The sequence below is a fragment of the Podarcis vaucheri genome (genome assembly GCF_965113315.1).
Source record: "Podarcis vaucheri genome assembly, chromosome: 10".
In the NCBI taxonomy this organism is placed as follows: Eukaryota; Metazoa; Chordata; class Lepidosauria; order Squamata; family Lacertidae; genus Podarcis; species Podarcis vaucheri.
In genome coordinates, this window is record NC_138748.1 from 74494109 (window position 1) to 74518521 (window position 24413).

Genomic DNA, 24413 nt, shown 5'->3' on the forward strand with positions numbered 1-24413 from the left:
TTGTAGAGTGCTTCGTAGAAAAGACGAACGACTGTCAAGTCAGGAAAGACCTGGGAAAAGGCTAGCGGGTTTTTGCTTTGGTTGAAAAATGGGATCCCCACATTCTAAGAGTTCTAACCGCCAGACTCAAAGGCATGTGCTGGTCGCAGCAGGAGGGGGGGTCTCCCTGGATGCTTCAGCAGCTGGCCTCCTCTGGGTCTCCTGGCCCCCTCCTCTCCTCCTTCCAAGCCTGAACTGCTCTCTGCCCCAAACTCTTTCTGCTCACCAAACCCTGTTTCCTCCTCAGCTTGCAATATCTCCCCTTCCGGTCTGCTCCCTTTTCTCCCTCTTTCTGCTCATCCCACCACAAGTCCCCAGGATCTGAGCCTTCTTCCCTTGTGGGTCCCCAGCTTGCGTCTCCCCCCCCCACCAGCCAGTCCATGACAACAACAGCAGCCACATCACTGTGGTACTCTGGTAGGAAAACTCCCGAGTAGCATGACTGAAGCAAAACCTCTGGGACTATGGAAAAATAGTATCTTACCCAAACCCCAGAATGAACCGGAGTTCTGGGGTTGCCCCATGGGGTTCATGAGTGAAGATCGCCCCCCCCAGGAGACTTCTCTGATACCTGCAGCCCCCTTCCCCCTCTTGAAATTAGGCTTGGGGGGAAATCTCCCATTCAATTTCAGTATTTCAAGTTTTCTTCAGAACGCGCAGGGCAGGAGGCAGTGATGAAGTTCTGGTGAAGAAGCAGTGCTTGGAGATCATGCGGTGGGGGGGGGTGAGAGAGTTTGGTGCAAAAACCAAAGGTACTTTCATCTAAAATTACACTCACCATTGTGAGATGCTGCCTTCGTTATTTGATTATTATAATGTTTTACATACAAATACCAGAACTTCATATATACCTCATGCTTTTAGGAATGATTTCCTGCTGAGTTCATTGCTCAGAGTGGACTCTGAGAGGAAGACGTCCCACACTCCATACATCTAAATGGGTTCTCCCATGTGAGAGTCCTGGATGTTCCTTAAAGACTCCATTATAAATAAAGCACTTTTTGCAGTCTTTTCATATAAACTGCTTCTCCTCTTTGAGTTTGTGATGGTTTGAAGGGTGTCAACTGTTAAAGTTCTTCCTGTCCATAAGTCTGTTGATTTTCAACTTCCACTAAGAGTGAACCTCTATCTACTTTCCTGATATTTATATGGTTTGTCTTTTGTGTGAGTTTGTTGACATAAATCAAGGGTTCCACTCTGACTGAAGCTCCTTCCACAGTCCATACCTTTAAATGGTTTCTCCCGTCTGAGTCCGTTGATGTGTTCTAAGTTTTCCATTATCACTAAAGCTCTTTCCGCACTCTATACATTTAAATTGTTTCTTACCGATGTGAGCATGTTGATGTCTTCTTAGGTTTCCACTATAACTGAAGCTCTTTCCACATTTCATACATTTAAAAAGGTTTCTCCCCTGTGTGAGTCCGTTGATGTCTTCTAAGGTTTCCACTATTACTAAAGCTCTTTCCACACTTGATACATTTAAATGGTTTCTCCCCTGTGTGAGTCCGTTGATGTGATCTAAGGTCTCCACTCTGATTGAAGCTCTTTCCACACTCCATGCATTTAAATGGTTTCTCCCCTGTGTGAGTCTGTTGATGTGATCTAAGGCATGAACTTTTACTGAAGTCCTTTCCACACTCCATGCATTTATATGGTTTCTCCCCTGTGTGAGTCCGTTGATGTTGTCTAAGGCTTCCACTTTCACTAAAGCTCTTTTCACACTCAGAGCATCTATATGGTTTCTCCCCTGTGTGAGTCCGTTCATGTTGTCTAAGGCTTCCACTATCACTAAAGCTCTTTCCGCACTCCATGCATTTAAATGGTTTCTCCCCTGTGTGTGTCCGTTGATGTCTTTTGAGGTTTCCACTCTGACTGAAGACTTTTCCGCACTCCATGCATTCAAATGCTTTCTCCCCTGTGTGTGTCCGTTGATGTGATGTAAGGTGTGAACTTTTACTGAAGTCCTTTCCACACTCAATGCATTTAAATGGTTTCTCCCCTGTGTGAGTCCGTTGATGTTGTCTAAGGCTTCCACTATCACTAAAGCTCTTTCCACACTCAGTGCATCTATATGGTTTCTCCCCTGTGTGTGTCCGTTGATGTGATGTAAGGTGTGAATTTTTACTGAAGTCCTTTCCACACTCAATGCATTTAAATGGTTTCTCCCCTGTGTGAGTCCGTTGATGTTGTCTAAGGCTTCCACTATCACTAAAGCTCTTTCCACACTCAGTGCATCTATATGGTTTCTCCCCTGTGTGAGTCCGTTCATGTTGTCTAAGGCTTCCACTATCACTAAAGCTCTTTCCACACTCCATGCATTTAAATGGTTTCTCCCCTGTGTGAGTCCGTTGATGTCTTTTGAGGTTTCCACTCTGACTGAAGACTTTTCCACACTCCATACATTCAAATGCTTTCTCCCCTGTATGAATCGGTTGATGTATATTGAGCTGTCCACTCTGACTGAATCTCTTTCCACACTCCATGAATTTAAATGGTTTCTCCCCTGTGTGAGTCCGTTGATGTGATCTAAAGCTTGCATTGTAACTGAAGCTCTTTCCACACTCCATACATTCATATGGTTTCTCCTCTGTGTGAGTCCGTTTGTGCAATATAAGGTTTCCACTCTGACTGAAGTTCTTCCCACACTCCCTGCAGGTAAAACGTTTTCTCTCTCTGTGAGTCCGCTGGTGTGTTCTAAGTTTTGCATTGAAACAGAAGCTCTTTCTGCACTCCATACCTTTAAATATATTCTTTCCTTTTTGTGTTCGTTGATGTGAACTATGTATGCTCATTCAGTGAAGCATATTCCACATGTCACACATTTTAATGGCTATACCTAATGAAACAAAAGGTGCCCTGTCCCCTGCAATTCTGTCTTCTCCATACCCCTTTTCAGAGTGGGCAGAAAGGAAATCCTGTTTGGGTTTCAGGAAAAAGAACACAGGGGGGAAAGGACACATCAACCGCCATAAGCATCTTCTCCTATTTCAACATCTCCTACATTCACCCATGTCCTCCCCATGTTCCCAATTTTTAGAAAATGAAAATGGTAAGGTGTCAAATGGTAGTAATGCATCAGCAACCTTTCATAATCCTCGATCTTCTTTAATAACACAGTGTGATCTTGGAATACTGTTGTCCTGTGGGACTGCATTTCAAATCAAGTGGTTGCCCCCATTTCCACCTCTAGATCTTCATGAATCACCTGCACAGTCCCACGGACCTCAGGAGGTCCATATGGACCATTTTGGGAGACCCAGGTCTACATCTCTTCCAGGGACTGTGGTCTGGGTCAGTCAGAGAACTAGTGACAAGGCTAGGTGTTTGGGGTCAGCTCAATGGGTGCTCAGGGAAGCTCCTGTTCTTGGAGATGGACCTCTGTCTACATGCCTCACATTGCATGGAGAGAGCAGGAGAAGCAGAAGGAAAGCAGCTGGCAAATGGAAATCCCAGACGGAAGCACCCACCCCAATGGTTCTTTATAATGATGATGTGCTGCCTGATCCTGTGCTTGTCTTCTGACAGAGGACTATCCTAATCTGGCACTGAAAAGCAGGATATTCAAGGCGAGGAGATAACTGTACTTAATGGTAGGTAGACATATTGGTCTGACACAGCTGAAGTAAAAAAGTAACAAAAATAGTCCAGTAGCAACTTAGGGTCTTGGGAGAAAAGTAATGACAAACCTAGACAGCATTTTAGAAAGCAGAGACATCACCTTGCCAACAAAGGTCCGTATACTTCAAGCTATGGTTTTCCCAGTCGTGATGTATGGAAGTGAAAGCTGGACCATAAAGAAGGCTGATCGCCGAAGAATTGATGCTTTTGAATTATGGTGCTGGAGGAGACTCTTGAGAGTCCCATGGACTGCAAAAAGATCAGACCTCTCCATTCTTAAGGAAATGAGCCCTGAGTGCTCACTGGAAGGACAGATCCTGAAGCTGAGGCTCCAATACTTTGGCCACCTCAAGAGAAGAGAAGACTCCCTGGAAAAGACCCTGATGCTGGGAAAGATTGAGGGCACAAGGAGAAGGGGACAACAGAGGACGAGATGGTGGGACAGTGTTCCCGAAGCTACCAACATGAGTTTGACCAAACTGCGGGAGGCAGTGGAAGACAGGAGTGCCTGGCGTGCTCTGGTCCAGGGGGTCACGAAGAGTCGGACACAACTAATCGACTAAAAAACAACAGCAACTTAGGGACCAACTAAGTTTGTTCTAGGTATAACCTTTTGTGTGCATGCACACTTCTTCATATAGTGAAGGGTAGTAGGAGATGGTAGTAGGAGTACCCTTCTGAGAAAAACCCCACCCCACCCTCCCACGATATACAAGGGTCTGGTGACATCTGTTTCAGTGTATCTGAAGAAGTGTGCATGCACACGAAAGCTTATACCTAGAACAAATCTAGTTGGTCTCCAAGGTGCTATTGGACTATTTTTTAATTTTTTATTTCAACTGCATCAGACCAATACGGCTACCTACCTGAATCTAGATGTCATGGCACGTTGGGGATAAGTAGTTCCTTTGGTAGGAGACATGTCCTGCACCTTCTGGGGTCATTTTTCCACCCTTGGTGCCCACCCTGCACTCAGCTCTCACCTGTGGCTTCCAGAAGCTGTCAGCATGCAACAGGGGTTCAAGCAATGGCTTCAACCGGCCGGCTAAACCAGGTGAGGAAAGCTGATGGGTCTCAAATCCTTGGGGGACTGGGGAATTCTGCTGCACCTGAAGTCAAGCCCTGGTGGATGGAGAGGAGGAGAACAACCGTGAATCTCACAGTCCAGAAGGCAGATTCTGCCCGTGTGGAAGAGGAACGTGAAGGCCAGGTGGGGCACATCCACTTGGAGGCTTGTTATCTAGTCCCAGGGTTACTCTGACATTGAATTATATATGAATTACAGTACTGAAATGCGCCTGATCCCACTTCATATTCTGCTATTACTATACTCTGCTTGTCTGTTTCTTACTTGAGTGCTGTTTTGGAATGCTAAGTCAGGGTTTTACTGTGAGTTACATTTTTGCTATTTTTGGATCCTGTCATGCTTATCAGTCTTCGGCTGCGCAAAGAGTGAGGACTGCGCAGTGCCTGTCCTAGCTTCTGCCTTAGCCTCTTCATCCTGCTGCCCTAGGCGCTGTTATCCCAGAAGCCAGAACAGCCACACAGAATCCCAGAAGCCAGATTCCTCTTGCTGTTCTGGCTTCTGGGATTCAAAAATTTTTTTTTCTTGGATTCCTCCCCCCAAAACTAGGTGTGTCTTATAGAGCGAAAAATACGGTAGGTACCGCTCTGGCGGGAAGGTAAACGGCATTTCCGTGTGCTGCTCTGGCTCACCAGAAGCGGCTTAGTCCTGCTGGCCACATGACCCGGAAGCTGTACGCCGGCTCCCTCGGCCAATAAAGCGAGATGAGCGCCGCAACCCCAGAGTTGGCCACGACTGGACCTAATCGTCAGGGGTCCCTTTAACTTTACCTATATGTACTGGAAGCTGCCCAGAGCGGCTGGGTGAAAATACTAATACTATAACGTCTAGAGTGATACCTCGGGTTACAGGAGCTTCAAGTTACAAACTCTGCTAACCCAGAAATAGTACCTTTAGTTAAGAACTTTGCTTCAGGATGAGGAGAGAAATCGTGCTCCAGCAGCGTGGTGGCCTCATTAGCTAAAGTGGTGCTTCAGGTGAAGAACAGTTTCAGGTTAAAAAGGGACCTGCAGAACAAATTCACTTCTTAACCCGAAGTACCACTGTACTATTATTATTATCTTGTGATTTTTTGTAGTTATTTTGGAATTTTTACTGCAATATTAGCTTACGAAATGTTATGGGCAGAGAAAATCACAGGGCTGTCGTAAATTATAATCCCACCCATGACTTCTCATTTACATACAGTCTTTAAATTTAGGAAGGTCACACACCTCACCTGTACTAATACTGGCACTCTTTGGCCTGCACAGGCACACCCGGTGTGTAGAGCCTCCAGCCACAGGCACTGTCTATCCTGAAAATGGGTCCTTTGACTCGGAAGATTCATGCAGTCGCTGTCATCGGATGATGAAGGATTGTATCTCAGCTTGTCAGTCACTCTGACACTGCCTACAAAGAATAAGAGGAATAGAAATGCTTTTGAGGTGCAACTTCTGTATCAGCCCTGAGAGCCATTCCATGGACTCTGCACCCGTTTCTGATGACAGGTGTACATTATCCTCCTCCTCAGTGGAAAAGACAATAAAGATGGAAACCTGAGAGAGAGGAAAAGGTTTCTGGCTGCTTCCTGGGTGGGATTGCGGAAACCAAGAGCCGCTTCTGAGAAGGCCTCTCCCCTCCCCTCTTCCTCTCGGGATTTCCTCTCCTCTCCAGGGGACCAATGGTTGGACTGGGCAGAAGCGCTGTGTCCGGACAGGGCAGGGACTTATGGGGTCAGAAGAGGATGGAGATTGCAGGATGGAAGGGTGGGGGGCAGGACCCCCACTTTTCAGGGATCCCTCTGGTTGCCTTGATGGGGGGGGGGCATTCCTGGGCGGGAGGGAGAAGCCAAGGCGGCCCCTTCGAAGATTGCTCAAGGAAGCCACGATTGAGACGCCCCCCAAAAAAACTGGTCTTCCTATCTCCCCCCCCCTGCTCCTCTTCCCTTCCCCCTCCCTCTCTCCCGCAGATTCCCCTGCACTCTAGCGCGACTGACACCTCGCCCTGCGCGCCCCATCTCTCCATCCTAGCCTCCCTCCCCCCGAAGAGGAGCAAGGGAGGGACTGGGGAGGTCTCTATCCAGGCGTCTCTCGCGCCCCTTAACCCTTTCATGGGACGCGCGGAGCCTGGGAAACGGGGCGAGGGGTCCGTCCTGCGAGGAAAGCTCCCTTCGCAGCAGGCGTGCCGGGATCCAGGCCCCACGGAAGGCGCTTGGGGGAGCTGGCGGGGTCTCAGAGTCCTTTCTCCCCTCTCCCCCCCCCTCGCGACCCCTTTACCTCTTTGTCCTCGCTCCCGATTCTCCTTTCCTGCAACATCCGCGGGGGGTCCGCTGCCTCCTCCCTCCCCTTTCCGAAAGCGCCCCCCCCTAGAGCTACGGGGCAGAGCAGCAATCCGGAGTGGAAGCTCCACGTCCTGGAGAAGCAGGCAGGGTGGGAGGGGGCTCACCCCCCCCCCATTCCTGTAACAGAAGAGCCGGATTGGAGGAGGAGGAGGAAGAGGAGGAGGAAGGGGTGCAACGTATGGGGGGCGGGAATTGGGGTTGTGGGGGCGGGGTGAGAGGAGGATGTGCCGGGAGGGGAGGGAAAGAATTGAGGGGGGGGGAGAGGAAGGTTCCCCCCTCCCCTCTTCCTTCTGGATCAGGAGAGCGGGGGAGGGGCTGATCCCGGAGATCCAGCTGCCAAGTGGGTCCCGTCCCTCCTACAAGGTTTGCATTGCAACATCCTCCCCTCCCCCACCCCACGAGCTTAGATCCCTCCGTGTTTTAGGTCTTGGTGCTGTTCAAACCAGGAACGGGGGGGGCAGCTAAACGACCCCCCCCCCAAATCCCAGCTCCCCACCCCAGCCTCTGATTAAGGCCAGGACAATGACCGTTGACACAGGCACCTTCCATGCACAACAGCAAAGAGGCTCAGAGAAGCAGCCTATACAATTGTAGCAAGAAGCGGATACCATGAATCGGACTGTGTCCTCCGAGTATCCAATATAGAAAACTGTAGAAACGTCCGATAATCGCCAAAATTCAACGGTTTGACGGATGTCCTTGGTTCCCACGACTAATGACTCCTCTGGAATTGGGGGATCCAGGGCTCCCCCTGACTCCATACATACTCCCTTAGGAGGCAGGAGGCGATCAAGGGCAGCACATGCCTCAGGCAGAAATCCATGGGGATGGTGGGTTGAATCCTGATGCATTCAGAGGAGAAGCGGAGGAAAGCCTTGCAGCTGGGGGGATGTGTAAATACTATTATGGTTCTTTGGGGAAGACGGTAATTAAAAGGAGTGGGAAATTGGGGTTATTGACAGGGTGGGTGACAGGCTCATGTTTCTAAATGCCAAAGACTCCTACTTTGTGACATATTTGTGATGCATCGATGATGCTGTCGAAAAATGTATTGTGGGAAATGGGGAGAAAAAATTGTGGGGGGGGGCATGTCATGTATTGATGAAGTTGTTGGAAAATTTATTATGGGGAAGGGGGTAAAAGCCTTAAAAGTTCATGCAATCATATGTTCCTACTTTTGGGGTGTTTGAACCTTGTTGCAACAAATAAAGATCAGGTCAACTGACCTCCGTTTGCATCTTTAACTTGGCTGGAGACTCCTTCTTTTGTTGACCGGAGGGACCCCCGGGGAGTGGCACCCTGAGGAGCTGGGCAGCGGAGGAAATCCGCACCCCGGGGTATGTTCCTTCTCAACTCTTTCCCACCTGAGCCTCACCCCCTTACCTAAAAGCCAGACACAACACAATGTGACAGGATTGTGACTCCTGCCCTCAGGAAGCAAAATAGCTCCCCCCTCCCAAGCAAAGCAACCCCGGGATGCTGTGTCCCCCAATCCTTGACATGAAAAGGGGGGCTCGGGAAACTTTCAGGGAGCAGGCGGGGAGGGGGCTGCCCAGGCTCCAGAAGCTCCTTCTCGCTGGTTCCTCCCCATCGCCCTCCTGCTGCCTGCCTCCCCTCCGCTCCTAGAGCTGCTTCGCAAGTGCGGGGAAGCTGCAGCCCCTCTGCCCCCCCCGAAGTTCCCTTAAGAGCCCCACATTGCAGGGGGCAGGCTGACCTGCAGCGAAACAAAAACCAGCTGCCCCGGCAGAGTGGAGCCAGGTTGGGGCGCACCGTGGGGACCCCAGAAATAAGTCCCTAGAAGAAATGCCCCTCCCCCCTTCTCTGGTGCTCAAGTGCTGCCGGTGGGCTTCCCAGAAGAGACCCCTGCTTGGCCCCTGGGAGGACAGGGGCCCCTTGGGCCTGATCCTGCAGGGCTCACCTGGCGCTCTGATGCAAGTGAACCCCCCTTTGTCCTTCAGGGAGAACAGGGTTTCCCAAATTTGGGTCTCCAGCTGTTTTTGGACTACAGCTCCCATCACCCTGAGCTAGCCAGACCAGTGGTCAGGGATGATGGGAATTGTAGTCATGCCCTCCGGGTGGCTTTGGCAAGTGAGCCCAGCTGCGTGTGACAAGGGTGGGGGGATTCCATCCTGGTGACATGGAAAATACAAGGGTGTGTGTTACAGATAGGTAGCCGTGTTGGTCTGCCATAGTCAAAATAAAAAAATTCCTTCCTGTAGCACCTTAAAGACCAACTAAGTTAGTTCTTGGTATGAGCTTTCGTGTGCATGCACACTTCTTCAGATACGAAGAAGTGTGTATCTGAAGAAGTGTGCATGCACACGAAAGGGTGTGTGTGTTTACCATCTGACATTATCCTCTGGGTCCAAAACCCCTCTCCCCTCAGTCGCACAAGAACAACACACACATCGTATAAATACAGGAAATAAATGGAATTTAGGGACTTTGTGTTTTATGAATGGGATTTATGAATAACTGAAGCTCACCAATCAAGAGCGCTATGCTTTGACAGCTAGCCAATGGGGGAATCCGTAGACGGCTGAAACTGCCTCCAAACCGGCCTTTCAGCTCAGCCTTTGTACAATTGTCTCAGCGCCCTCCTGCTGCTTAGACTATGGGCAACGTATATTAAATGTATCCATTTTGGTTTCGATTGCCTAAAGTTGCTACACTGTTACAAAGATTGTGTCTGAATGTATCCTTTCAGCTTGACAGCTCAGGGAAAGATACCTAACTTTGCAAATTCATATAATAGCCATTCTATAACCAATTCTTCCCATTCCGACGCCATTTTAAGGTGAATTTAGGCTTCACCCTCCTCCATGACCCTGGAAGCGGATAGTCACGTAGGCAGTGAGAACAGGGCCTCCTGCCATAATCCCCTGAGCATGAGAGCATGTACACTTCGCCCCACCCAGGGAGTGACCAAGGGGCGACAACAGACTTCCACAGAGGCAGCTGGCCAAGCCAGATGTTCTGGAAGCCCATCTCAGGAGAAGTCCTGAGGGCAAGGATGTATGTCGATAGTTTTATTGTTCTCTGGGTGGTGGGTACTTGAGAGGTGTCCGGCAGTGGCGTAGCGTGGGTTGTCAGCACCCGGGGCAAGGCAAGTAATTTGCGCCCCCTAACCTGTGCATTTGCGTCCCCTAACCCGTGCATTTGCGCCCCCTAACCCGTGCATTTGCGCCCCCTAACCCTAACCCCCAGATGTTGCGCCCGGTGCGGCCGGCCCCCCCTGCACCCCCCACGCTACGCCACTGGTGTCCGGAGATGTATCTGATAGAAGGAGGAACTGCTGAACTTGTGTAACCCTTTGACACCCCTCCCCACTTGTGACATACTAGTGAGGATGCTGCTCAAAATGTATTCTGGGTGAAGGGGGGGGGAGTTAAAAAGGTTGATGTCACCCCAGGCTCAGGGTTCTTGCTCTGTGTGGGAATCTCTTGCGCAACAATAAAGATCGTGGTCTACTGATCACTGGTTTGCTTCAGGTTACAGTGGTACCTCTAGTTATGAACTTAAGTCGTTCCGGAGGTCTGTAACTCTTCAAGGTTAGCAGAGTTTGTAATGTGAAGCGTTTGTAACATGAGCCGTTTGTAATTTGAGGTACCACTGTACTGGGCTGGAACTTCCTTCTTTCACTGACCTCACAGACTCATGGGGGGACTTGCACCCCAACGAGCTGGGACCTCTCAACCCAGGATTTTCCTTATCACTGGCCATCACCTTTGAGTATAGGGCTAAGTGCCCCTATTCCTCCAGCAGGAGCGATTGTGGGGATTCCATTCAGCTGTGCCGTTCCCAAATGGCAATTCTTCTCCAGCCATGGTGGGAGCAGGCGGGCTGGAAGCTGAAGAGGTTTCCCTTTGAGTAGGCTTTGCTTTGCTTTCTGCTGACCTCAGTCTCTTGGATTGTGGCCAGCTTTCCTCTTCCATTTCCCTGAATGCTGAGCAGTGTTGGATGTGTGGGGAAGCAAAATTCACCCCAGAACTTTTCTGCAGGGTTCCCTCTGCAGAGCAGAAGGAAGGAGGGAGGGGGGAACACGTACTAAGAAAGGGACAGTACTCTGGAGAGGAGCAGAAAGCGGAGTCCCCTCAAGATCAGTATTGGGACCTGTGGCTTTTCAACTTGTTCATAAATGATCTGGACTTAGGAGGGAGCAGGGAGGGGGCAAAGTTTGCTGATGGCAGTAAATTGTCCTGGGGTACATGAGTGAAGATGCCCCCCCCAGGAGACTTCCCTTGTACCTGCAGCCCCTCCTTCGCTCTCTTGAAATTAGGCTCGGGGGGAAATCACCCATTAACTTACAGTATTACAGTGGTACCTCGCAAGACGAATGCCTCGCAAGACGAAAGAGTTTTTTGAGTTGCCTCGCAAGACGAATTTCCCCATGGGCTTGCTTCGCAAGACGAAAACGTCTTGCAAGTTTGTTTCCTTTTTCTTAAAACCGTTAATACCCAGGGTGCATTGCTTGAAGAGGTGCTTTGCAAGATGAAAAATTTGCAATGCGAAAAAACTCGCAGAACGAATTAATTTCGTCTTGCGAGGCACCACTGTATAAGTTTTCTTCAGAATGCTTAGGAGGCAGGGATGAAGTTCTGGTGAAGAAGCAGTGCTTGGAGATAATGCGGTGGGGGGATGACAGAGTTTGGTGCAAAAACCGTCTTGCATGCTTGAGTAGAGCAACTCCAGGGCATGAGCCAAGTAGCAGCAGGGTAGGGGCCACGAGCAGAGCAAGTCCCACACTGAGGTCAAAAACACACACAGAGGCAGCAGGACTTCTTCAGTAATAGTTTACTGAGCTTTCAGAGCATACAGTTCTTACTGGGTCCCCAGTGAGGCACAAAACTTAGCTCCTGAGAGCAAATCCAGTTTCAGCAGTAAAAAAATACACCACACAAGATATCTAAGTCAGGCACACAAACCGGCAGAAGGGAGCAAGGGAGGAAAGAGGCTGGAAGGACACAGGGCAATGGAGGTGTGTCTTTTGCTTCCTGTCGTCTGGGAGGGAAGTCAGCAACTCGGCATCTGCAGGGGCTTCACGAAGAAAAACTTTCTGCCTCCTGCTTCCAGGCAAATGGGCATCCCAGAAAAACACACTGTGATCTGTGGTGTGTTGCCATATCCATTGTTTTTGAAAGGTTATCACGATATGGTCTAGAAACTGGTATAGGATGAGATCAATATATGCCCAGCCCTAATCCTCACTCACCACCAGAAATCCAGATTCACCAACTCCACCTCACTATCAAAAGGTACCTTACATCTAAAATTATACTCAGTAGTGTGAGACATTACCTTCATTATTTCATTACTATACAATTTTACATACAAACACCAGAACTTCAAATACATGACATGCTTTTAAAATGGATTTTCTGCTGAGTTGAGTTCATTGCTGTGAAGAAGGGTAAACTCTGAAAGGAACACTTTCCTCACTCCATACATCTAAATGGGTTCTCCCCTCTGAGAGTCCTTAGATGTTCCTTAAACACTCCATTATAACTAAAGCACTTTCTGCAATCTTTCCCTTTAAACAGCTTCTCCTCTTTGAGGGTTGATGGGTTTGTAGGGTGTCAACTGTTAAAGTTCTTCCTGTCCATGAGTCTGTAGATGTAGGATTCCACTAGGACTGAACCTCTGTCTACTTGACATTTATATGGTTTCTCTCATGTGGGAGTTTGTTGATGTAAATCAAGGGTTCCACTCGGACTGAAGCTCCTTCCAAACTCCATACATTTAAATGGTTTCTTCCCTGTGTGTCTGCTGAGATTTTCTAAGATTTCCCCTTTGACTGAAGCTTTTTCCGCACTTCATGCATTTAAATGGTTTCTCCCTTGTGTGAGTCCGCTGATGACTTCTAAGCATTGCAATGAAACTGAATCTCTTTCCGCATTCCATGCATTCTTATGGTTTCTCCCCTGTGTGTGTCCGTTGATGTGATCTAAGGCCTGAATCGTAACTGAAGCTCTTTCCACATTCCATACATTTATATGGTTTCTCCCCTGTGTGAGTCCGTTGATGTGTTCTAAGGTATCCATTTGAACTGAAGCTCTTTCCGCACTCAATGCATTTAAATGGTTTCTCCCCTGTGTGAGTCTGTTGATGTATTCTAAGGGTTCCAAGCCGACTGAAGCTCTTTCCACACTCCATACATCCATATGGTTTCTCCCCTGTGTGAGTCCGTTGATGTATTCTAAGGCCTGAATCGTGACTGAAGCTCTTTCCACATTCCATACATTTATATGGTTTCTCCCCTGTGTGAATCCGTTGATGTATTCTAAGGCTTCCACTATCACTAAAGCTCTTTTCACACTCCATACATTTAAATGGTTTTTCCCCTGTGTGAGTCCGTTGATGTTTTCTAAGGTTTCCACTATCACTAAAGCTCTTTCCGCACTCCATACATTTAAATGGTGTCTCCCCTGTGTGAGTCCGTTGATGCATATTGCGGTGACCACTCTGACTGAAGCTCTTTCCACACTCCATACATTTATATGGTTTTTCACCAGTGTGAGTTCGCTGGTGTAATTTAAGGTCTGCATTCTGACTGAAGCTCTTCCCACACTCCCTGCATTCATATGGTTTCTCCCCTGTGTGAGTCTGGTGATGTTTACTGAGGTGTCCACTCTTACTGAAGCTCTTTCCACACTCCATACATTTATATGGTTTTTCACCCGTGTGAGTCCGTCGATGTGAACTTAAATGTCCACTCCTACTGAAGCTTTTTCCACATTCCATGCATTTAAAAGGTTTTTCACCCGTGTGAGTCCGTAGATGTGCACTTAAGTGTCCACTCTGACGGAAGCTTTTTCCGCACTCCATGCATTTAAATGGTTTTTCCCCTGTGTGAGTCCGCTGGTGTATATTGAGGAGTCCTCTCTGACTGAAGTTCTTCCCACACTCCCTGCACTGGAATCCTTTCTTGCCCTTGTGAGTCCGCTGATGTGTTCTAAGTTTTCTACTATCAGTGAAACTTTTCCCACTCTCCATACCTTTAAATGTTTTCTCCCCTCTTGGAGTCATTGATGTGAGCTATGTGTGCTCATTCAATGAAGCATATCCCACCATTTCACACATTTTAATTTCTATTCCTCATGAAACGAAAGGTGCCCCATTCCTTGGAATTCTGAATGTCTTCTCCATCACCTTCTTCAGAGTGGGAGGAAAGAAAATCCTGTTTGAGTTACAAGAAAGAGAACAAAGGGAAAGAGAGCACATCAAGCACCATTAGCCCCTTCTCTTATATCAACATCTCCTACATTCTCCCATGTCCTCCCCATGTTCCCAAATTTTTGGAAATGAAAAAGCAATGTCATCAAATGATAGTAATGCATCACCACCTTTCATAATCCTCAATCATTGTTAATAAAGCAGCATGATCTTGGAATACAGCCTTTTCAAATCAATTGTTTCCTCACAGGAAAGGCAGCTGCTCTCTGTCCATGAAAAGGCCCTCTCTTTATCTGGCCCATCGTTCCTTTGAACATTCCCCATCCTCTGCATCATAATCCTCCATCTACCTCTAGATCTTTATGAATCACCTGCACAGTCTCATTGGCCACAGGAGGTCCATGTGGACCATTTTTGGAGACCCAGGGCTATGTCTTCTCCATGGACTGTGGTCTGGGTCAGTCAGAGAACTAGTGACAAGGCTTGGTGCTTGGGGTGAGCTGAATGGGTGCTCAGGAAAGCTCCTGTTCTTGGAGATGGACCTCCATCTACATGCCTTGCATTGCATGGAGAGAGCAGGAGAAGCAGAAGGAAAGCACATGGGAATCCCAGGCAGAAACACCCACCCCCATTGCTCTTTATCATAATGATGTGCTGCCTGATCTCGTACCTGTCTTCTGACTATCCTAAAGTGACACTGAAAAAGCTGCATATTAAAGGCAAATGGATAACTGTACTAGTGAAAACTTCAACCTTGAATATGTAGTGTTCATTTATTGATGGCCTGAAGTTGTGTTATTTCTAGAGACATGAATTTATTCCTGTTCTGTCTCAAATATCGCTATTATCTGATGTCATGGGGTGTTATGGGAGCGGTAGTACCTTTGGTGGGTCCCCACCCTGCACTCAGCTCTCACCTGTGCCTTCCAGAAGCTGTCAGGATGAATCAGGGGCCACAATCCCAGGAATGGCTTCAACCGGCTGGCAAAATCAGGTGAGGATAGCCGATAGGTCTCAAATTCTTGGTGGGTTGGGGAATTCTGCTGCAGGTGAAGGCAGGCCCTGGTGGATGGAGAGGATGAGAAGAACAGTGAATCCTACAGTCCAGAAGGCAGATTCTGCCCATCCTGCAGAGGAAAATGAAGGGCCAATGGGATCATCAACAGGGGAAGGGAGCCCATCGAGAAGGAAAACTCTGATCCTAAACATTCACGGCCTCGTGAGTTATGTTCAGGAGAAGAAAAGGATATGGAGGAAAACCTACACAAATCCAGAGTGGAGTCTCTAAGACAGTTGGATGGTGTCCTGCACACCTTCTTCATTCAACTCCTGCAGCCAAGCTGGTGCCAAAAGTATTGCTCTGCTTTCCTTGGTCCTTTTTCCTTGGTCTCAGCCGGGCTGAGAAGGGGGTCTGGTTGGCTAGGCAGCCCAGGACCCCCAAACACCCTGTCCAGGCTGGCAGTGCTACAAACACAGCAGTTTCAAGTGGGGAGATGGGCTCAGAGCTGTGTATCAAAGTCTCTCCGATGTGGAACAAGGGAAACAGAAACAAAATTTACATCATAAAGGTAAAGGTAAAGAGACCACTGACTATTAGGTCCAGTCTTGACCGACTCTGGGGTTGCGGCGCTCATCTCGCTTTATTGGCCGAGGGAACAGGCGTACAGCTTCCGGGTTGTGTGGCCAGCATGACTAAGCCGCTTCTGGCGAAGCAGAGCAGCGCACGGAAACACCGTTTACCTTCCCGCCAGAGCGGTACTTATTTATCTACTTATACTTTGAGGTACTTTCGAACTGCTGGGTTGGCAGGAGCATGACTGAGCAATGGGAGCTCACCCCGCCGTGGAGATTTGAACCGGCAACCTTCTGATTGGCATGTCCTGGGCTCTGTGGTTTAACCCACAATGCCACCCACGTCCCATATTTACATCATACAGCACTGTAAAAGTACCGTATTTTTTGCCCTATAGGACGCACTTTTCCCCCTCCAAAAATGAAGGGGAAATGTGTGTGCGTCCTATGGGGCAAATGCAGGCTTTCGCTGAAGCCGGGAGAGCGAGAGGGGTCGGTGTGCACCGACCCCTCTCGCTCTCCAGGCTTCAGGAGAGCCCCAGCGCCAGCCCCACAAGGTAGGGGGACAGAGGGAGGCGGAACGCCGCCATCCCACTGTCTCCCGAAGTGGTTTGGAGGCTGACAGCGGGGAGACCCGTGCTTCTCCCCGCCGCCAGCCCCGCAAGCTCCGGGGACAGCGGGGAGGCACAGCGCGTCTTCCCGCTGTCCCCGGACCTGGTTTGCAGGCGGGCGACGGGGAGAAGAGCTCTTCTCCCTGCTGCCTGCCCCGCAAGCGCCTGGGGGGGGGAATAATTTTTTCCCCTTTATTTCCCCCCCCAAAAAAAAACTTGGTGCGTCCTATGGGGCGAAAAGTACGGTATTCAAAATATTTGTTTTTCTAAGAAAAGACCACAGTGTATCAGGTGGCCCCTTGAAAGCTAATAATCGTATTGTGGCTGGAAGTTTTGGGGGTGCAGGACGAGGAAAGCTCCTGCCGCCATGATCCTTCCAATGGGGATTCAGGCCTCATCGTGGGACTGAAATTGCCCTGGTTGTGCTGGTTGATGATCTCTGACAGGCCAGAGGCTGAGGGGGAAGCTCTTTCCTGGTTCTCTCAGCTGCTTTGGAGACCTTTGGCCATGGTGTCCTTCTGGACAATCTTGGGAAGCTGGGGGCCCTGCTATGCAATGGTTCCCCTCCTTCTGTTGGGATTCGCAGGATGTTGAGTAAGTCTGCAGGCTTCGACAGGCTGATGCAATACTCTGTGAAGTGCTGGGTCAGAGTGACTCAGCAGGGATGTGATTGGTTATCACCTGTTTTAAAAGGAAAGCCTGTTCAACAGTAAGTTGTGGTGGTTGTGCTGAGGTGTGGTGGTGCTGTGGTGGAGAGTATTCGTTTGCCAAAAGGAGCAGGTACTCTGTATGGACTGTTTTTGTAAATACTTGTATATAGCTCACATTAAAAAGACTGCACTGAAAAGAAACCTGGGACTCTGAGCGTTTCGCTAAAAAGCGCCGCGAGGAATTCGTGACACCTTCCTCCTGGGCCATGTCCAGAAAGTGGTGTTCAGACTCCTGGATGCTTACTTGTGGGCTGCCCCAGGGCTTCTTCCTCTCCCCTATGCTTTTTACTATCTATATGCAGCCACTGGGAGAGATCATCAGGGGGTTTGGGCTGGGTGTTCACCAGTATGTGGATGATGCCCAGCTCTTCCTCTCTTTTAAATTGGAAATAGTGAAGATGGTGAATGCCCTGTGTGGCTGTCTGGAGGTGGTTGGAGGATGGATGGCGGCCAACACATTGAGGTTGAATCCTGACAAGACAGAAATACTGTCCCTGGGGGAGGGTGGGGGCCTTCCTGGTCCTGATGGGGTAACTGTGCCCCTGAAGGACCAGGTGTGCAGCCTGGGGGTCATTTTAGACTCACAGCTGTCCATGGAGGCGCAGGTCAATTCTGTGCCCAGGGCAGCTGTTTACCAGTTCCATCTGCTACACAGGCTGAGAACCTACCAGCCTGCAGACTGTCTTGCCAGAGTGGTGCATGCTCTGGTTATCTCCTGCTTGGAGTACTGCCATCTGCTCTACATGGGGCTACCTTTGAAGGTGACTCTGAAACTGCAACTAATCCAGAATGGGGGAGCTAGATGTATGCTACAACAGCAGCAAGAATACTTATTGCAAAGTATTGGAAGACACAAGACTTACCCACGCTGGAAGAATGGCAGATGAAAGGGATGGACTACATGGAATTGGCGGAAATGACTGGCAGAATCCGAGACCAGGGAGAAGAGTCAGTGGAAGAAGATTGGAGGAAATTTAAAGACTATTTACAGAAATATTGCAAAATTAAGGAATGTTAGAATGATGTTGGATTGAAGCTAAGTGGTTTCTAGCTAAAATAAAAAAAATCCTTCCTGTAGCACCTTAAGGTAGCACCTTAAGGAAGGAATTTTTTTATTTTGACTATGGCAGACCAACACGGCTACCTATCTGTAACTGGTTTCTAGCTTTAATGGCTTAAAAGAATATGGAAAAATTGGATTTTTAATAGGTAAAAATTTAATGTTATAATATATTAAGATTAAAGATCAGGATAATAAGGAGGGAAAGGAATTGCTGAACTAATAAATTGAACTGGAATACAAAAAAAGGGAGGTATGAGGAGGTCCGGGAAACAAGTAAATGAAAGATAAGTGATGTAAAGATGGAATTATTTTTAACTGCTTTTTATTTCCTATTTTTTCTTTTTTCTTTTTCATTATGTAATACTGTGAAAACTTTAATAAATATTTATGGAGGGGAAAAAACAGAACGGGATAGCTAAACTAGTTACTGGGAGCAGCCACTGAGACCACATAACACTATTTCTAAATAAAAAAATTCCTTCCAGTAGCACCTTAAAGACCAACTAAGTTAGTTCTTGGTATGAGCTTTCGTGTGCATGCACACTTCTTCAGATACACACGAAAGCTCATACCAAGAACTAACTTAGTTGGCCTTTAAGGTGCTACTGGAAGGAATTTTTTTATTTTGACTATGGCAGACCAACACGGCTACCTATCTGTAACTATTTCTAAAGTATATTCCCTGGCTCCCAGCGCATTTCCGAGCACAATTCAAACTGTTGGTGCTGACTTTTAAAGTGTCTGTGGGATGTGAAACACAAGAGCAGTCAGGTACAACATCCCTAGAGTGGAAATAAAAGGGGATGTCTGGACCAGCCAGTCAGAACTTCCAGTTTCTCCTAGGCTGGGACAGACTTCTTCTGCATGGGACTAGAGGTGGGTGCGACCTCACCTGCCCAGGTAACAAAACAGCAGGACTGGTCAGCCACTCTCTCTCTGACTACATTCGTCAAAGAAGCAACATCTGCTTAGCCTAAGATGCTTTCTTGGGCTGTCTCCTTATGGGATAGTTTCCAGGTGTATGTAACTTTTGTAACTTAAGTCTGCCTTCTGGGATCCATTTATGAACAGAATGTGTAAGTAAACTCTTTTTATACTTTTATAGAAGACTGTGTCGTGTCTTATCGTTTTATGAGGGACTAAAGGGGAAATTACCAAGGAAACTTATTTTAGAGGCTTTAGCGAGCCTGAGCAAACGCATCCGCTGTACGTTTAAAAGGGGGAATGTTACTCTGCTAAACTGTACAATTTGTTAACACAAGTTGGAAAGGATATAATCATACAATATATCCTCTCCTGCATCCCTGAACATTCCCAGTGTCATGGCTGCATTTTTCAGGCGTAGAAAAGTATGGATGTAATGTATAGCGATAATTCCTAACCTATCGGTTCAAGAAGGTTCTGGTAGTTTTACTCTGTATGATTCAAAGCTGGTGTTTTCTCTAGATCATGGGGAGGCAAACTAAGGTCCGGGGGTATAAATACGACGACGATGATGATGATCTTGTGGGGTTTTTTAAAGTTATTTTGGAGCTCGTACTAATATATCAGCTCATAAAATGTTATGGGTGGAGAAAATCACAGGGTTGCCATAAACTATAATCCCACCCAGGAAATCTCATTCATATACATTCTGTAAATTTGGGGAGGTCACACACCTCACCTGTGCTAATACTGGCAGACTTTGGCCTGCACAGGAACACCCGGTGTGTAGAGCCTCCAGCCACAGGCACTTTCTATCATGAAAATGGGTCCTTTGACTGGGATGATTCATGCAGTCACTTTCATTGGATGCTGAAGGATTGTATCTCAGCTTGTCAGTCACTCTGACACTGCCTACAAAGAATAAGAGGAACAGAAATGCTTTTGATGTGCAGCTTCTAAATCAACCCTGAGAGCCATTCCATGGACTCTGCACCCGTTTCTGATGACAGGTGTACATTATCCTCATCCTCAATGAAGCAGGCGGTGGAAAAGACACTTAAAGATGGAAGCCTGAGAGAGAGGGAAATGTTTCTGGCTGCTTCCTGGGTGGGATTGCGGAAACCAAGAGCCGCTTCTGAGAAGGCCTCCCCCCTCCCCTCTTCCTCTCGGGATTTCCTCTCCTCTCCAGGGGACCAATGGGTGGACTGGGCAGAATCGCTGCATCTGGACAGGGCAGGGGATTATGGGGTGGGAAGAGGATGGAGCTTGCAGGAAGGAAGGGTGGGGGGACAGGACCCCCCCCCACTTTCCAGGGATCCCTCTGGTTGCCTTGAAGGGGGGGCATTCCTGGGCAGGAGGGAGAAGCCAAGGCTGTCCTACCAGAGATCCCCCACGGCTGCTTTTTATATCAGTCCTGGAGGTCTTGCTGAATATGATCAGAAGGGACCAGTCGGTTAAAGGTATACAGGTCGGAGCTAAACAGTATAAATTGAGAGCATATGCAGATGATCTAGTACTAACATTACAAGAGCCAGAATCCAGTACCAAAAGGGTTTTAGATTTAATTCAAGAATTTGGTCAAGTAGCAAGTTTTAAACTGAATAAGTCAAAAACTAAGGTTTTAGAGAAAAACCTAACTGTAATTGAAAAAGAGAGGTTTCAGAACGAGACAGGTTTGACTGTGGTCAAGAAAGTGAAATATTTGGGGATTAATATGACAGCCAAAAATGTGAATTTATTTAAAGATAATTATGAGAAATGTTGGACAGAAGTAAAAAAAGATTTAGAAATTTGGTCAAATTTGAAGCTTTCATTGCTAGGCCGTATTGCTGCGATAAAAATGAATGTATTGCCTAGAATGTTGTTTTTGTTCCAAACATTGCAAATTGTGGACAAGATGGAATGTTTCAAGAAGTGGCAGAGAGATATTTCTAGATTTGTCTGGCAGGGCAAGAAGCCCAGAATAAAATTTTAGATATTAACTGATGCAAAGGAAAGAGGTGGATTTGCCCTGCCAGACTTTAAACTTTACTATGAATCAGCAGCTTTCTGCTGATTGAAAGAGTGGCTACTTCTTGAAAACACAGACATTTTGGATTTAGAAGGTTTTAACAATGTATTTGGATGGCATGCATATTTATGATATGATAAGGTCAAAGCACATAAAGCGTTTAAAAATCATATTGTCAGGAAAGCATTGTTTAATGTCTGGATAAGATACAAGGATTTATTGGAAAATAAAACCCCAAGGTGGCTGTCACCGATGGAAGTGAAAGCTCTGAAAAGGCTCAATATGGAGGCCAAATGGCGGAAATATTGGGAAATTCTGGAACAAGAAGGAGATAAATTGAAATTCCAGAGTTTTGAGAAATTAAAAAACAAAGTGAGAGATTGGCTTCATTATTATCAGATAATGGAGACATATAATTTGGACAAAAAAATTGGCTTCCAGGTGGAAAAGTCAAAAACAGAACTGATAGAACCCCAAACTAAGATTTTGTCAAGAATGTATAACTTGCTGTTGAAATGGAATACTCAGGATGAAACGGTAAAATCTGCTATGATTAAATGGGCACAAGATGTTGGACATAATATTATGTTTGCTGACTGGGAACAGTTGTGGACCACCGGTATGAAATTCACGGCATGTAATGCCTTAAGGGAGAATATTATGAAAATGATATATAGGTGGTACATGACCCCAGTCAAGCTTGCAAAAATCTATCATTCGCCCGACAATAAATGTTGGAAATGTAAAGAAACTGAAGGTACATTCTTTCACCTTTGGTGGACGTGCCCAAAGATTAAGGCTTTCTGGGAAATGATATATAATGAACTGAAAAAGGTATTTAAATATACCTTTCTGAAGAAACCAGAGGCCTTTCTCCTGGTCATGGTCGGCCAATTGGTGTCAAAGAAAGACAGAACATTTTTTATGTACGCAACAACAGCAGCAAGAATACTTATCACAAAGTATTGGAAGACACAAGATCTACCCACCTTGGAAGAATGGCAGGTGAAGGTGATAGACTATATGGGACTAGCAGAAATGACTGGCAGAATCCGAGACCAGGGAAGAGAGACGGCAGAAGAAGATTGGAAGAAATTTAAGGACTATCTTGGGAAATATTATAAAATTAGCGAATGTTAGAATGATGTTGGATAGAAGTTAAGTGGTTATCAGCTGTAATGATTAAGATAATTGGGAGGAAAAAAGAAAGAAAGGTGTAAAATTAAGTGAAAATTAAGGGTGAGAATTTGCGGAATGAACAATTTGAATTGGAATACAAAAAGGGGAAGTATGAGGAGGTCCGAGAAATAAGGTAAAAGAAAATAAGTGAATGAAATTATATGTGTTTTTATTTTTGTATTTTTGCTTTTTGCTTTTTTTTTGTATAACCTCTGAAAAGTTAATATTATTTTTTTAAAAAAGAGATCCCCCGCGGCTGCCACGATGGAGACGCCCCCCTTATAGACTGTCCTTCCTATCTCTCCCCCCCCCTCCACCGCCAATGCTGCCCTTCCCTGCCCCAGGGATGCTCCCCTCCCTCCCCCCACTTCCTTGACCCCCCTCTCTCTCCTGAGTCTCCCCTGCATCCAGAGGCTCCCTTGGCTCCGCTAATCTCACACCCTGCGCCCCCATCTCTCCAGCCGGAGGCGCCCCCCCCCCAAGAGAAGCAGGGGAGGGGCAGGGGCGTCTCTATTCCTCCTGCCCGTTAACCCGTTCGTGGCCCACCTCTCTCTGCACGGAGCCCCCAGCGCTCCGGGGATGCCTGCGCGGGAGACACGGGGCGATGGGGTCCTCATGGGGACTCCCTGGGTGGGGGTCCCATGCCCGCCCCTGCCAAGGCGCCTAAGGGGCCGAGAAAAGCCCCCTTCGCATCACTGCCGACGGGGCCCACGGAAGGCGCTTTGGGGAGCTGTCAGGGGTCTCTGGGTACTTTTCTCTCCTCTTCCCCCCCCCCCGCGACCCCTTTACCTCTTTGTCCTCCATCGGGATTCTCATTTACTTTCCTGCAACATCCACGGGGCGGGGGAGGCGTTTCGGGGGTCTAGGGAGGTCGTATGATGGTTTATCTCCTTGACATCTGGTGGGAGGGCGTTCCACAGGGCAGTCACGACAACCGAGAAGTAACCTCACTTCTCGCAATGAGGGACCTGCCAGAAGGCCCTCGGAGCTGGACCTCAGTGTCCGGGCAGAACGATGGACGTGGAGACGCTCCTTCCCTTCTACTGGGCTGAGACCATTTAGGGCTTTCAAGGTCAGCGGACCCGGAGCCAGTGAAGGTTTCTTAGGACCCTTGTTCAGGGGCCAGCTGTTAGGGGGCCTTTCAGCTGCTGTCCATAACTGAATGTATCCCTTGCCGGAAGTAATCCATAAACCTCTCCCCCTCCGCCTTCTCGGGATGCCATTGGTGCGCGATGCTCCGGCTCTCGAAAGAGGGAGAGGCGTGAGCTGGGTGCGCTCGGCTTGCCAAGGGTTAAATGGAAACGAGCTAGATTCCTAGAGAGGAAAGTAAGACGGGGGGGGCAGGTCCTCCAGAGCGAAAGCCCAACCCCTCCCTTTCCTGCAAGAAGTTTGGTCCCTTTCTGTGGATATCAAAACGAATCCATGGGTTCTGGTCATCTTTTTTTGGGGGGGGGAGACACTTGGGGCCAAGAGTACCAAGGAAGGGAGATGTATTTTTTAACCCAACTACATTATGAAATCACCTCCTGGCAAATAGAAGGGGAAGAAATGGAGGCAGTGAGAGATTTTACTTTCTTGGGCTCCATGATCACCGCAGATGGTGACAGCAGTCACGAAATTAAAAGACGCCTGCTTCTTGGGAGAAAAGCAATGAGAAACCTAGACAGCATCTTAAAAAGCAGAGACATCACCTTGCCAACAAAGGTCTGTATAGTTAAAGCTCTGGTTTTCCCAGTAGTGATGTATGGAAGTGAAAGCTGGACCATAAAGAAGGCTGATCGCCGAAGAATTGATGCTTTTGAATTCTGGTGCTGGATGAGATTCTTGAGAGTCCCATGGACTGCAAGAAGATCAAACCTCTCCATTCTGAAGGAAATCAGTCCTGAGTGCTCACTGGAGGGACAATTCCTGAAGCTGAGGCTCCAAGACTTTGGCCACCTCATGAGAAGAGAAGACTCCCTGGAAAAGACTCTGCGAGATGTTCTCAAAGCTACAAACATGAGTCTGACCAAACTGCGGGAGGCAGTGGAAGACAGGAGTGCCTGGCGTGCTCTGGTCCATGGGGTCACGAAGAGTCGGACACGACTAAATGACTAAACAACAAAG

At 47.8% G+C, this 24413-nt stretch overlaps 3 protein-coding genes across 5 annotated transcripts in view; all 3 read right to left on the reverse strand.

The window, feature by feature from the left end:
- LOC309541341 (uncharacterized protein) overlaps nt 1-7775 on the reverse strand; it is a 129310-nt gene extending 121535 nt beyond the window's left edge. Inside the window, exon 1 of the mRNA XM_082239123.1 lies at nt 7000-7775. The gene's annotated coding sequence lies outside the window, so the exon portion shown is untranslated. The remainder of the gene's footprint in view (nt 1-6999) is intronic.
- Nucleotides 1-23539, reverse strand: part of LOC309541380 (uncharacterized protein) — a 124438-nt gene extending 100899 nt beyond the window's left edge. The window contains exons 1-2 of one of the 3 annotated variants that reach the window (XR_014223708.1): nt 15155-15299; nt 12703-14241 (exon numbers count right to left, since the gene is read on the reverse strand). Coding sequence is in view for 1 of the 3 variants with exons in the window: in XM_082239202.1 (XP_082095328.1) it covers nt 12972-14090 (1119 nt within the window). In the remaining 2 variants the exon portion in view is untranslated. Of the gene's footprint in view, nt 1-11840; nt 14242-15154; nt 15300-23096 lie in introns of those variants that run through there. The other 2 variants (XM_082239203.1, XM_082239202.1) reach the window with 2 other exon arrangements.
- LOC309541339 (uncharacterized protein) lies at nt 77-24233 on the reverse strand. The gene is made up of 2 exons (XM_082239115.1): nt 24071-24233; nt 77-2954 (listed from the first exon to the last, which is right to left on the reverse strand). Exon 2 carries the CDS (start codon nt 2829-2831, stop codon nt 1434-1436), a length of 1398 nt encoding a protein of 465 aa, XP_082095241.1. The 5' UTR covers nt 2832-2954; nt 24071-24233; the 3' UTR covers nt 77-1433.
- Between the last annotated feature and the right edge of the window lie 180 nt (nt 24234-24413).

What these genes read in the sequence shown, in the direction of transcription:
- LOC309541339 (XM_082239115.1), bottom strand. Translation starts at nt 2,831, where the DNA reads ATGAGCATACATAGTTCACATCAACGAACACAAAAAGGAAAGAATATA.